The 14,869-nt window shown below is 43.5% G+C and overlaps 1 protein-coding gene across 4 annotated transcripts in view; it reads left to right on the forward strand.

Annotated features, from left to right (window-relative positions):
- LOC115207967 (SAP domain-containing ribonucleoprotein) overlaps positions 1–14,869 on the forward strand; it is a 63,065-nt gene that overhangs the window by 8,448 nt on the left and 39,748 nt on the right. For all 4 annotated transcript variants that reach the window (XM_029775617.1, XM_029775619.1, XM_029775618.1 and 1 more), the window contains 2 exons: positions 6,037–6,110; positions 14,798–14,835. In XM_029775617.1, coding sequence (XP_029631477.1) covers positions 6,037–6,110; positions 14,798–14,835 — 112 coding nt within the window. The remainder of the gene's footprint in view (positions 1–6,036; positions 6,111–14,797; positions 14,836–14,869) is intronic.

Here is a 14,869-nt window from a genome sequence, read left to right on the forward strand (position 1 = left end):
ATCACACTGAGGTGAGTTTTAAAAGCAAGGAACTGTTTTGATGATGTGTTTGTGATTTATGATTTCATTTACACTGTCAGTGGTTAGAGGGACAATAGAGCCCTTAGTACCAGGCTATTAGCGACCTGATGGTCATTAGCGAGTTGGGTACTACCAATGTATGTCATGTGGAATTTTACTGCGGTCATAACTCACATGACCGCAGGTGTGGTGGTAATATGGTCACCGCAACAGTCCTACTGCAATTTAGTTTGTACATCATTAACATTCTAATTGAGTACACATTTTTACTTCTAATTACTACCACAATCATGGCCACCGGTCCACCCACAGTCGAATGTCAACTTAAATGGTAATGTATAATCTGTTATCCGTACAGCTTATTCGGAAAGTATTCAGACCCCTTCACGATTTTGTTATGTTACAGCCTTATTCTAAAATGGATTAAATTGATGAGGGAAAAAAACAATCTACACACACAACCCCATAATGACAAAGCAAAAACAGTTTTTTAGAAATGTTTGCAATCAACTGAAATATAACATTTACATAAGTGTTCAGACCTTTCACTCAGTACTTTGTTGAAGCACATTCGGCAGGAATTACAGCCTCGAGTCTTCTTAGGTATGACGCTACAGGCTTGGCACACCTGTATTTGGGGAGTTTCTGCCATTCTTCTCTGAAGATCCTCTCAAGCTCTGTCAGGTTGTATGGGGAGCCTTGCTGCACAGCTTTTTTCAGGTCTCTCCATAGACGTTCGATAGGGTTCAAGTCCAGCCTCTGGCTGGGCCACTCAAGGACACTCCTGTGTTGTCTTGGCTGTGTGCTTAGGGTTGTTGTCCTGTTGGAAGGTGAACCTTTGCGCCTGTCTGAGGTCCTTAGCATTGTGGAGCAGGTTTTCATCAAGGATCTCTCTGTACTTTGCTCCGTTCATCTTTCCCTCGATCCTGACTAGTCTCCCAGTCCCTGCCGCTGAAAAACATCCCAACAGCATGATTCTGCCACCACCATGCTTCACAGTGGGGATGGTTCCAGGTTTCCTCTAGACGTGATGCTTGGCATTCAGGCCAAAGAGTTAAATCTTGGTTTCATCAGACCGGAAAATCTTGAGTCCTTTAGGGGTCTTTTGGCGAACTCCAAGCGGGCTATCAAATCCAAATCAGATTTTATTTGTAACATGCGCCGAATACAACAGGTGTAGACATGCACTGTCAACTGTGGGACGTTTATGTAGACAGGTGTGTGCCTTTCCAAATCATGTCCAATCAGTTGAATTCACCACAGGTGGACTCCAATAAAGTTGTAGAAGCCTCTCAAGGATGATCAATTGAAACAGGATGCTCCTGAGCTCAATTTTGAGTCTCATAGCAAAGGGGCTGAATACTTATGTAAATAAGGTATTTCTGCTTATTGTTTACGAATTTGCAAAAATGTCAACCTGTTTTTGCTTTGTCATTATGGGGTATTGTGTGTAGATTGATTAGATTGAGGAAATCAAACAATTTTATCAATTTTAGAATAAAACAGTAACGTAACAAAATGTGGAAAAAGTGAAGGGGCATGAATACTTTCTGAATGCACTGTATTTCTATTATTTCAATAGGTTTCCTATGGAGGATTGACAGTATAATTTTTAATAAATGATATTCCCGTTCAAGTCAACGTTCTCTGATGTGTGGACCTCCAACCGTCTTTGTGCTACCATTTAAAAGTTGACAGTTCAAAAAACTTTCTCCCATTAGCCAAAACATGACTCCCACCTTGTATTCAAGAGCATGCTGTGTCTCAACCAATGGCGTGCACAACACAAAACACCCGATGATGTAAAGGGTCTAAGCTACAACATATGCGAAAATGAAAATATATGCTTTTTTTTTTTGATAATTCAAGTTAAAGGTTAAAAGAATTCCATTTTTAGTAAACTATTTTTTTCAATAAATTATCAAATAGTTTGACAACCCTGTTTGTAAGCTTTTAAATGATATCAAACTCAACTGTTTATTTTTTCCAGTGATGAAGACATGGATGTCTCATGGTAGGGTGGGGTATGCAAAATGGGTCAACTTTGACCAACTCTTTCTGGTAAATGTTTTGGCATTCAGGTCTAAAAACTTATTCTACCATTGGCAAATATGCATAGAATTTTTCATTCAAATCCAAAGAGGTTCGGTCAAAAAGTTATTGAAATCAAATGGAATGACCCCTCTTGTAATTCACACTGTGTTGGAATGTGAAACTGATCTGTTGTAGGGCTGACGGCAATTAGTCAACTGTTCGATTGTTTGGTCGTTAGGTTGTTGATCGACCAAGATTGTTTTAGTGCTCAACTAAAACAATCTTGGTCGATCAACAACCTAACGACCAAACAATTGACCAGTCGACTAATATATACATTACAAGTTTGGACACATCTACTCATTACATTTATAATAATTGTATAATAATTGTGAAGACATCAAAACTATGTAGTAACCAAAAAAGTGACTACCTGATGAAGCTCAACCAGCTTCATGAGGTAGTCACCTGGAATGCTTTTCCAATAGTCTTGAAGGAGTTCCTACATATGTTAAGCACTTGTTAGCTGCTTTTCCTTCACTCTGAGGTTCAACTCATCCCAAACCATCTCAATTGGGTTGAGGTTGGGTGATTGTGGAGGCCAGGTCATCAGATGCAGCACTCCATCACTGTTGAACAACAAATGATAGTCCCACTAAGCGCAATCCTGATGGGATGGCGTATCGCTGCAGAATGCTGTGGTAGCCATGCTGGTTAAGTGTGCCTTGAATTCTAAATAAATCCCTGACAGTGTCACCAGCAATGGAATCCCACTATCACACCTCCTCCTCCGTGCTTCACGGTGGGAACCACACATGCGGAGATCTTCCGTCTCACAAAGACGCGTGGTTGGAACCAAAAATCTCAAATTTGGACTCGTCAGACCAAAGAACAGAAGAAAATGTAGTCAATTTCAGAAGAAAATAATACCGTACTCTGTTGTCCTGATGTGGCTATGCCAAATGGCTGTGGGCTACTCTAGTTCATTTAGCAGACAAGATTGGCTTATAATTCCGTGGCATTATTTATATTTTATAGTATGAAGAATACAATTGAACAAAGCTGAATAAAATATAATTATTTTCTCCAAACGATTTCACATGCGGCTATTCTGTGTTGAGCGGTTAACAAAGAAATATGTACTCCTACATGCTTAATTTTAAGTTATTAATTTCACTTTAGTTCTTCAAACATTGGGCTATATGTTTTGATTTTAAAACATTGATTGTAAGGCTACATGATGAGAGTAATGATGATTTGAAAAAAGTCACTTGAAAGGCATGAGCTCTGATTTATTTTTTGCGCAGGCTGTACACACGCCATCAGTCTCTCATTCACAATTTGACAAGCACTTGATAATGCCTCGAATTTCACGCCGGCATCCCCTTTGTGGTTGTGATACAGCCGGGGATCGAACCAGTGTTTGTAGTGACACCTCTAGCACTGCGATGCAGTGCCTTAGACCGCTGTGCTACTCGGGAGCTCATATATGTAAATAATATGTAACATTTGTTTTGATTTAGAACGGACCATTATCATGCACCTGTATCGAAACAGCAGGGGCAGCGGAAAAAATATACTTAAATAGCGAATGGAGGACGCTTATCCCCATGGTTTATTTTCATGCCAGCCAGGTAGGCTCTACTCCTGTTGTAAATATAAGCAATGTGCTTAATATTAGGAAAGTTGAGAAATAAATATAGTAGGCCTAGCCTATAGAACGCTGATGGGATCCTCTTTTTATTAGCGGCCATCACTCTGTTCTCCTGCAGTTGCATAGCCTATTGAAATGTTGCACAACATCAGCTCATAGGCTCTCATGAAGTGTTTTGATTAGATTTTTGAACACATTTGCATTGGTGTCAGAGTGATTAGAGGGCAATAGAGAGCTGAGTACCAGGCAGTTAGCAAGTTTGGTAGGTTACTAATAACCAGCCGCATCAGAGCTTGGAAAAGCCTAATTACCGTGACTAAAAGGTCATGTGGAATTTGACTGCCTTCATGACTCGTGACCGCAGGTGTGGCGGTAATACGGTCACTGCAACAGCCCTATTCCATTTCTGTGGCGGTCTTCATGAGAGCCAGTTTCATCATAGGGTTTAATGCTTTTTACGACTGCACTTGAAACTTTCAAAGTTCTTTAAATGTTCCGCATTGACTGACCTTCATGTCTTAAAGTAATGATGGACTGTCGTTTCTCTTTGCTTATTTGAGCTGTTCTTGACATAATGTGGACTTGGTCTTTTACCAAATAGTGCCATCTTCTGTATACCACCCTACTTTGTCAAAACACAACTGATTGGCTCAAACGCATTAAGAAGGAAATAAATTCCATAATGAACTTTTAACAAGGCACACCTGTTAATTGAAATTAATTCCAGGTGACTACCTCATGAAGCTGGTTGAGAGAATGCCAAGAGTGTGCAAAGCTGTCATCAAGGCAAAGGGTGGCTATTTTGAAGAATCTCAAATATATATATATTTTGATTTGTTTAACACTTTTTTTGGTTACTATATGATTCCATATGTGTTATTTCATAGTTTTGATGTCTTCACTATTATTCTACAATGTAGAAAATAGTAAAAATAAAGAAAAACCTTGTATGACTAGGTGTGTCCAAACTTTTGACTGACTGGTGCTGTATATACATATATTTATATTTGCGCCCATCTTAGTGAACTAATCTATTGCGGAGGCCTAGACTAAATGCCAATTTTTGCTTGATTGGAAAATGTGGTCGGTGGGACCATATGGAGGGTGTGACGCAATTGTGGAGCCTTCAGAGGCATGATGTTGCCAAAGGGCCTCCCAAATGTTGTAACAATGCAGAGGGCTCTGTATAGCGCCGCATTGACATGATTGGTTGATGGTAGGTGGGGGCGGTACATCATGTAGGAAACACAAACTCACAACAGCTCTGCACTGCTCTGCGAAGCGCAGGAAGTAGGAATAGCCTGACTTCTGCTGAGGCCGTATCACCGTAAATGCTGCATGGCCAATGCAGACGTCGGATTGATCATGCGCCCAGATGCACAATGCTCTTCTCTCTTCAGAATGCGCGCTCTCCTGCCAATTTGCGCACGTTCATTGTTTCTTAACTTCATTGTGTGAATTGTTTGTGTTTTAATTGTTAGTGTATATCAATTCCTCATTACATATATTACCAGTAATACATTTACCGTTAATTCCTACCATTTCTAATCTACAATGCTTGTTACTTTGGTTACTCCTGTCACATTGTTTGCAGAGTGCACAACCTATGCTACACTTGTGAGAAACAAGTTTTGTCCATTTAGTCATTGTTTTTTGTTTTGAGTGCTCCTGTAAATGTTGAGTAAGGATGCGCACACATGGAAGTATGCCTATAGGCTACCTGGCCTGCGCTCAAATGTAGGCATATAAATGTGCCAATTTTGGGGTCTGATTAGTATTTCTGATTGGCTTAACACACCACTACTAATGACCTGTGGAGCTTCTCAAAGTAATGTTTTCTTCACCACATACAGCAAGAAAACAGTATGTTTTTACATCCATTGAGAATTCCAATAGTTCCTCAATGTATTTAAAGAATCTTCCTATCTCTCTCCCTTTCGATAAGCACTCAGCGTAAAAGGGGAAAATGTGATGCTCCGATCCAGTGGAAACGTCATAAAATAGGCCAACCTGATTACTTCTAATCAGTGCTTGACTTGGACTGAAATAGGTTCCGGTACTCATTTTGGGGGCTGGTACTATTTATATATAGGTGCAGGAGCGCCACAATACTTTTGAGCTAGTATTCTTTGAGGAACAGGTTTGAGGTTCCGGTACTCGGCTTCGGTGAGCTCCTGCCCAAGTCAATCACTGCTTCTTATCCCTTGCGCAAATAGCCTACAGCTGTGTCTGTGCGCGGGAAACTCGTAGGGCCCAGAATATTTTATACAATGTTACAAGTTCGCTAGTAGTATGAATATTTCACTTGTATCTATTTGTGTCCACAGAGGCTGCAGAAGAGGGCAGAGCGTTTCAACCTGCCTGCTACTGCTGATAGTAAGAAAGAGGCCCGTGCTGCCAGGTGAGCCCCTGGACCGAATTACACATTATAATGGATCATATGTTGACTTTGGATAAAACTAGGGTTATACATATTTTGGATAAAAGAAATGGGTTGTACTACAACCCTGGTTTTACGAATGATGAACAAGAGTTCTTACAATGCTATAAGATGTCTCCAGACAGCACCACTGAATAATAATTTATTACATTTTTTTGTATTTTATTTCCCTTAACAAATTTCATCATATCCAATTATGACGCTGGGCCAATTGTGCGCCGCCCTATTCCTGATCCGCCCTACTCCTGATCACGGCCGGTTGTGACACAGCCTGGGATTGAACCCAGGTCTATAGTGACGCCTCAAGCGCTGCGATGCAGTGGCTTAGACCGCTGCGCCACTCAGGAGGCCACGACTGAATAATTTTCAACTTTGAAACCACCCAAGTCCCGTTTTGGCCAAGGCAGGCAGTGATTGTCCTGTGCATAACATGAGTGTCCAAGGCGCTCCGGATACCATGCCTCTGAGGGCCAAAACGGGGCCACCAGTATGAGTTCCAGCCTGTGCTCCATCACTTTGTCCAAGACCTGTTGTAGCAGGGGAATTGGAGGAAATGCATTTTGACGAGCTCAGGGCCATTGGTGGGCCAGGGCATCGTGACCCAACGGTGGGTTGTTGTTCAGAATGGAATATCAAAGAGGGCAGTGTGTTGCACTTTGAGATGCGAACAGAGCTACGTGCGCTCTGAACTGGCACCAAAACGCCTCTTATCACCTGTGGGTGGATGCACCACTCCGCAGACTGAGGCTTGCCCCTCGATAATAGGTCCGCACCTGGATTCAATATACCTGGAATGTGCGCTGCTGACAGTGAGTGCAGCTGTGTGTGTGCCCACAGCATGTATCCGTGATGCCACCTGGTGCATGGCCATTGAGGGGACTCCGCCCTGGCGATTGATGTATGAGGTCGAGGCCGAGTTGTCGCAACAAATCAGAATGCGATGCTCCTCTATCCTGGGTGCAAAATGTAAAAGAGCCAGGCGAATCGTTTCCAGCTCCAAAGCATTTGACGATTTTCGTATTCTTCCCACTGACCGTTCGTTATGCGTCCCTCGTAAACTGCCCCCCCATCCCATCAGGGAGGCGTCTGTTGTTATGACAACCAGCAAGGCTACGGGACCCAGCTGGACCCGTTGAGAGCATGTTCGGGCTTTGCCAGAAGGATAGGCTGTGGCGATATTGCCACATAATGATTATCAGCCAATAACAGTCTGTTTGGATGAATGCGTTGGTCTCATGAGTAATAGGCTGTGTGTCTTGTGTGCACGTATACCGGGCGGCTTTTACTGGCAGTGGCAATGTGTAGCTAGTCTTCTCTTTCGTGTTGCTAACAGGCGGGGAGTGGATTTCTCTGACTGTAAGATACAACACAAAGTCCCTCCCAGGATGCCTCTCAGGCCCTCTGTGGTTTCTTCCCTCTGTACACCTGGGCAGCGTGCTGCTGCTGCTGAGGGCGGAAAGAATTACAGTTCCAGCCTCTCGCACCAGTTGCTGGAATGGCACAGAACACCTGTGTGGGTCTGTCCTTGGCCCGGGAAGCACTCACAAAGCGACGGCGAGGTGGCGGGCCTCCCCTGTTTTGGTGAGGCTGGTTGGGATGAGGTCGCGGAGCAGGGAAAGGAGCCCGAGGCCTGCAGAGCATAGTAGCCTTGAAGGCTGCAGAGCCTTCCTGTTGCTGCTCAAATTTGTGTGTGATGGTCTCCACGAAAGGCCCGAAGAGCCCAGATACTGTGACAGGAGCATTGAGCAGCATGTTCTTCTCTCATTCTCAAATGAAATGAAATCAAGCTTTATTTATACAGTACATTTCAGACATGGAATGCAACGCAATGTGCTTTACAGGAAAAAACTAATAAAAAACTATAAAAATAAAAGCGGCAATACGCTACATAACCAAAAGTATTAGGACACCTGCTCCTCGAACATCTCATTCCAAAATCATGGGCATTAATAATAAGGCTGCTATAACAGCCTCCACTCTTCTGGAAAGGCTTTCCACTAGATGTTGGAACATTGCTGTGGGGACTTGTTTCCGTTCAGCCACGAGCATTAGTGAGGTTGAGCCCTGATGTTGGGCGATTAGGCCTGGCTCACTGTCGGCGTTCTAATTCATCCCAAAGGTGTTCGATGGGGTTGAGGTCAGAGCTCTGTGCAGGCCAGTCAAGTTCTTCCACACCAATCTCGACAAACCATTTCTGTATGGACCTCGCTTTGTGCTCGAGGGCATTGTCATGCTGAAATAGGAAAGAGCCTTCCCCAAACTGTTGCCACAAAGTTGGAAGCACAGAATCGTCTAGAATGTCATTGTATGCTGTAGCGTTAAGATTTCCCTTCACTGGAACCAAGGGGCCTAGCCCGAACCATAAAATACAGCCCCAGACCATTATTCCTCCTCCACCAAACTTTACAGTTGGTGCTACGCATTCGGGCTGGTAGCGTTCTCCTACCATCCACCAAACCCAGATTGGTCTGTCGGACTACCAGATGGTGAAGCGTGATTCATCACTCCAGAGTACGCGTTTCCACTGCTCAAGAGTCCGATGGCCGCAAGTTTTGTTTCCAGAGGCAGTTTGGAACTCGGTAGTGAGTGTTGCAACCAAGGACAGACGATTTTTGCGCGCTGCAAGATTCAGCACTCGGCGGTCCCTATCTGTGAGCTTGTATGGCCTACCACTTCGCGGCTGAGCTGTTGTTGCTCCTAGACGTTTCTATTTCATAATAACAGCATTTACAGTTGACCAGGGCAGAAATCTGACGAACTGACTTGTTGGAAAGGTGGTATCCTATGACGGTGTCACGTTGAAAGTCACTGAGCTCTTCAGTAAGGCCATTCTACTGCCAGTGTTTGTCTATGGAGATTGCATGGCTGTGTGGTCGATTTTTATACACCGGTCAGCAACGGTTTGGCTGAAATAGACAAATCCACTAATTTGAAGGAGCGTCCACATACTTTTGTACATATAGTGTATTTACTACATAACAAACATATAAGATAAGAAAACAAACTGAATGACTAAAAAGCACCCTAAGGAAAAGCAAAGCTAAAAATATGTATTTTAAGATGTCTTTTAAATATGTCCACAATTGTGGCCCCCCTTCTCTGGCAGGCTTTTCAAGAGGCTGGGGGCATAATACCTAAAGGCTGCCTCTCCATTCCTCTTGGTCCTAGGCTTTGGGATAGTTAAAAGACCAGTGCCAGAGGACCTGAGGGACCTACTGGGTACATAACTCAAAAGCATGACTGACATGTATTGGGGTGCACAATCGTGGATTGATTTAAAAACCAATAGAAGAATCTTAAAATGTATTCTAAAACCCACAGGCAGCCAGTGCAGAGACCTTAAAATCGGTGCAATGTGTGTTCTCCGTCTGTTCTTGGTCAGTGTCCGTTCTGCAGCATTCTTTGTTTTTCACATTTGGGTGAAGTTGAGCCACAAGTGGCGGTGTGTCACGACCGAGAATCCCATGATTTTGCCCACATCCTAGGCAGCACACCTCATGTGTAGTGTGCCTTCCTGAGCTCGACGTACATCGATGGGGTAGCCTGCCATTCCATGTCCAGGAGGACCTGGGCCTGGTAGGCCTGGAGGAGGACCATGGTGTTCAGCATGGCTGCTGACTGGGCGGCTACTTTGAACGACTTCTCTGCCAGGTAAGCGGTCATACGGCATGCTCTGGATGACAGCTGCGGCTTCTCTGCCGCAGAGGCTGTTGAGAGGTGTGAGGCTATGGTTTCTTCGTGCGGGGGCATGGTCAGATTCCCCGGCTCGGGCTCTGTGTCGATCCTGGACCATGAGTTAAAGCTCTGGATGGGAGAGTGTGTCTGTGGCTTCTCCCAGGACTACCTCAACTCATTCCTGACATCTGTGAACAGGGGGCGGGGTCTGTGGGGGCTGGCTGGCTAGCCGGTGACTGACGGTGGGAAGTAAGCCCCTGCCAGCATGGTTTCAGGGGCTGGTTGTGGATTTGGCCAAGACAGGCCTAGCTTAGTCACAGCCCTGCCCAGGACCTCCATCAGCTCCTTGTTGTAAGGGTCGGCATCTCCTCCTTGTCCTCCTCTATGTCACCCTTCACTCTGAGCCAGGATCTCCATAGGCGTTCCACTGGCTGGCATGGAAGTCTCTCAGCTCCCGGTGCGCTGCGTCCTCGAAAGAAGCAGCAGTTTGGGGAAGGGCAGAGGTGGAGGTTTTGTCAAGTATTGGAGCGCCACATCTCGGCCACTCGTCCATACGGTCCCGGGGAGCTATATGGGAGGAGCTGGGTTGTGGAGATATATACAGTGAGGGGAAAAAAGTATTTGATCCCCTGCTGATTTTGTACGTTTTCCCACTGACAAAGAAATTATCAGTCTATAATTTTAATGGTAGGTTTATTTGAACAGCGAGAGCCAGAATAACAACAAAAAAATCCAGAAAAACGCATGCCAAAAATGTTATAAAATGATTTGCATTTTAATGAGGGAAATAAATATTTGACCCCTCTGCAAAACATGACTTAGTCAAATACTTATTTCCGTCATTAAAATGCAAATAATTTTATAACATTTTTGACATGTGTTTTTCTGGATTTGTTTGTTGTTATCCTGTCTCTTGCTGTTCAAATAAACCTACCATAAAAATGATAGATTGATCATTTCTTTGTCAGTGGGCAAACGTACGAAATCAGCAGGGGATCAAATACTTTTTTCCCTCATTGTATATATCTCCACAACCCAGCTCATCCCATATAGCTCCCCGGGAGCATGTGGCCGAGATGTGGCGCTCCAATACTTGGCAAAAACCCTTGTTGGCAATCACAGAGGTCAGACGTTTCTTGTAGTTGGCCACCAGGTTTGCACACATCTCAGGAGGGATTTTGTCCCACTCCTCTTTGCAGATCTTCTCCAAGTCATTAAGGTTTCGAGGCTGATGTTTGGCAACTCGAACCTTCAGCTCCCTCCACAGATTTTCTATGGGATTAAGGTCTGGAGACTGGCTAGGCCACTCCAGGACCTTAATGTGCTTCTTCTTGAGCCACTCCTTTGTTGCCTTGGCCGCGTGTTTTGGGTCATTGTCATGCTGGAATACCCATCCACGACCCATTTTCAATGCCCTGGCTGAGGGAAGGAGGCTCTCACCCAAGATTTGATGGTACACGGCCCCGTCCATCGTCCCTTTTGATGCGGTGAAGTTGTCCTGTCCCCTTAGCAGAAAAACACCCCCAAAGCATAATGTTTCCCCCTCCATGTTTGACGGTGGGGATGGTGTTCTTGGGGTCATAGACAGCATTCCTCCTCCTCCAAACACGGCGAGTTGAGTTGATGCCAAAGAGCTCCATTTTGGTCTCATCTGACCACAACACTTTCACCCAGTTGTCCTCTGAATTAGAGGTCGACCGATTAATCGTAATGGCCGATTAATTAGGGCCGATTTTCAAGTTTTCATAACAATCGGAAATCTGTATTTTTGTACTCCGATTTGGCCGATTTAAATTATTTTTATAAGACCTTTATTTAACTAGGCAAGTCAGATAAGAACCCATTCTTATTTTCAATGACGGCCTAGGAACGGTGGTTTAACTGCCTTGTTCAGGGGCAGACCGACAGATTTTTACCTTGTCAGCTCGGGGATTCAATCTTGCAACCTTACGGTTAACTAGTCCAACGCTCTAACCACCTGCTTTACATTGCACTCCACGAGGAGCCTGCCTGTTACGCGAATGCAGTAAGAAGCCAAGGTAAGTTGCTAGCTAGCATTAAACTTATCTTATTACAAAACTATCAATCAATCATAATCACTAGTTAACTACACATGGTTGATGATATTACTAGTTTATCTAGCCTGTCCTGCGTTGCATATAATCGCTTACCATAAACATCTATATTTATCTAGCCTGTCCAACCATAAACATCAATGCCTTTCTTAAAATCAATACACAAGTATATATTTTTAAACCTGCATATTTAGTTAATATTGCCTGCTAACATGAATTTCTTTTAACTAGGGAAAATGTGTCACTTCTCTTGCAAACAGAGTCAGGGTATATGCAGCAGTTTGGGCCGCGTGGCTCGTTGAGAACTGTGAAGACTATTTCTTCCTAACAAAGACAGCCGACTTCGCCAAACGGGGGATGATTTAACAAAAGCGCATTTGCGAAAAAAGCACAATCGTTGCACGGCTGTACCTAACCATAAACATCAATGCCTTTCTTAAAATAATACACAGAAGTATATATTTTTAAACCTGCATATTTAGCTAAAAGAAATCCAGGTTAGCAGGCAATATTAACCAGGTGAAATTGTGTCATTTTGCGTTCATTGCACGCAGAGTCAGGGTATATGCAACAGTTTGGGCCGCCTGGCTCGTTGCGAACTAATTTGCCAGAATTTTACGTAATCATGACATAACATTGAAGGTTGTGCAATGTAACAGGAATATTTAGACTTACGGATGCCACTCGTTAGATAAAATAGAATGGTTCCGTATTTCACTGACAGGAAAAACGTTTTGTTTTCGAGATGATAGTTTCCGGATTCGACCATATTAATGACCAAAGGCTCGTATTTCTGTGTGTTATTATGTTATAATTAAGTCTATGATTTGATAGAGCAGTCTGACTGAGCGGTGGTAGGCAGCAGCAGGCTCGTAAGCATTCATTCAAACAGCACTTTCGTGCGTTTTGCCAGCAGCTCTTTGCTGTGCTTCAAGCATTGCGCTGTTTATGACTTCAAGCCTATCAACTCCCAAGATTAGGCTGGTGTAACCGATGTGAAATGGCTAGCTAGTTAGCCGGGTGCGCGCTAATAGCGTTTCAAACGTTACTCGCTCTGAGACTTGGAGTAGTTGTTCCCCTTGCTCTGCATGGGTAACGCTGCTTCGAGGGTGGCTGTTGTCGATGTGTTCCTGGTTCGAGCCCAGGTAGGAGCGAGGAGAGGGACGGAAGCTATACTGTTACACTGGCAATACTAAAGTGCCTATAAGAACATCCAGTAGTCAAAGGTATATGAAATACAAATCGTATAGAGAGAAATAGTCCTATAATAACTACAACCTAAAACTTCTTACCTGGGAATATTGAAGACTCATGTTCAAAGGAACCACCAGCTTTCATATGTTCTCATGTTCTGAGCAAGGAACTTAAACATTAGCTTTCTTACATGGCACATATTGCACTTTTACTTTCTTCTCCAACACTTTGTTTTTGCATTATTTAAACCAAATTGAACATGTTTTCATTATTTATTTGAGGCTAAATTGATTTTATTGATGTATTATATTAAGTTAAAATAAGTGTTTATTCAGTATTGTTGTAATTGTCATTATTGCAAATAAACAACAAAAAAACGTCCGATTAATCGGGTTCGGGGTTTTTTGGTCCTCCATTAATCGGTATCGGCGGTGAAAAATCATAATCGGTCAACCTCTGCTCTGAATCATTCAGATGTTCATTGGCAAACTTCAGACGGGCATGCATATGGGCTTTCTTGAGCAGGGGGACCTTGCGGGCGCTGCAGGATTTTAGTCCTTCACGGCGTAGTGTGTTACCAATTGTTTTCTTGGTGACTATGGTCCCAGCTGCCTTGGATCATTGACAAGATCCTCCCGTGTAATTCTGGGCTGATTCCTCACCGTTCTCATGATCATTGCAACTCCACAAGGTGAGCTCTTGCATGGAGCCCCATGCCGAGGGAGATTGACAGTTCTTTTGTGTTTCTTCCATTTGCGAATAATCGCACCAACTGTTGTCACCTTCTCACCAAGCTGCTTGGCGATGGTCTTGTAGCCCATTCCAGCCTTGTGTAGGTCTACAATCTTGTCCCTGACATACTTGGAGAGCTCTTTGGTCTTGGCCATGGTGAAGAGTTTGGAATCTGATTGATTGCTTCTGTGGACAGGTGTCTTTTATACAGGTAACAAACTGAGATTAGGAGCACTCCCTTTAAGAGTATTAGCTAGCTATATAGCTAGATGGACCATTAGCAAAGAGTGGGTAGCAAGCTAGCTTACTCAGGCTGCTAAACGGACCAATGCCGAAGGAATCTAAATCAAATCTAAAATATCTTCTTCGCTGCTCGGTCGAATGCGTAGGCTGTCCGAAATTGAGATGTTTAGACGAAAAATAAGAAAATATGAATTTACAGGTGATAAATGGTGGCTTTGATAAACAATGGTGGCTGAATAAAGCAAGAGTGACACTCTGGCTGGGCAGTGCATATTATACCCTCAGGGTATAATGAGTCATAGCCCGGAGGGGCCAATCACTGCCTGCCATGGCCAAGATGGGACTTGGGTGGTTTCAAAGTTGAAAATTATTCAGTGGTGCTGTCAGGAGACAGCTTATAGCATAGTAAGAACTCAAATTCGAAATGAAGTAAAAGCAGTCATGTACTGTTAATCTTGCATGTAGGCAACAGCAATGTTTCACACTTTTATGACCCCTTCATATCCTCAAATGTATGAAATATTGTGCTTGACAATCAAGTTTTGATCATTACTCAGTGAACAATGTCAGGTAGTTATGTTAAAAGAATATTTAATATATATTATATGTGGCAATAATCTACTCCAGGGTCAACTCATATTGGGCTGTCGAAAGGATAGTAAAAGGGATGTTAAAAACATGTAGGCTGTGAGAGTGAATATTAATTGAATTGATCTGATGTTTTGTCAGATTTGGTTTACCGGCTCCATCACCGGCTTCCAAACCAGGTGAGTTGGATTTTCATAGGTTTTTCAGCATGAC

This window comes from Salmo trutta, chromosome 14 (genome assembly GCF_901001165.1).
Source record: "Salmo trutta chromosome 14, fSalTru1.1, whole genome shotgun sequence".
NCBI classification, from domain to species: domain Eukaryota; kingdom Metazoa; phylum Chordata; class Actinopteri; order Salmoniformes; family Salmonidae; genus Salmo; species Salmo trutta.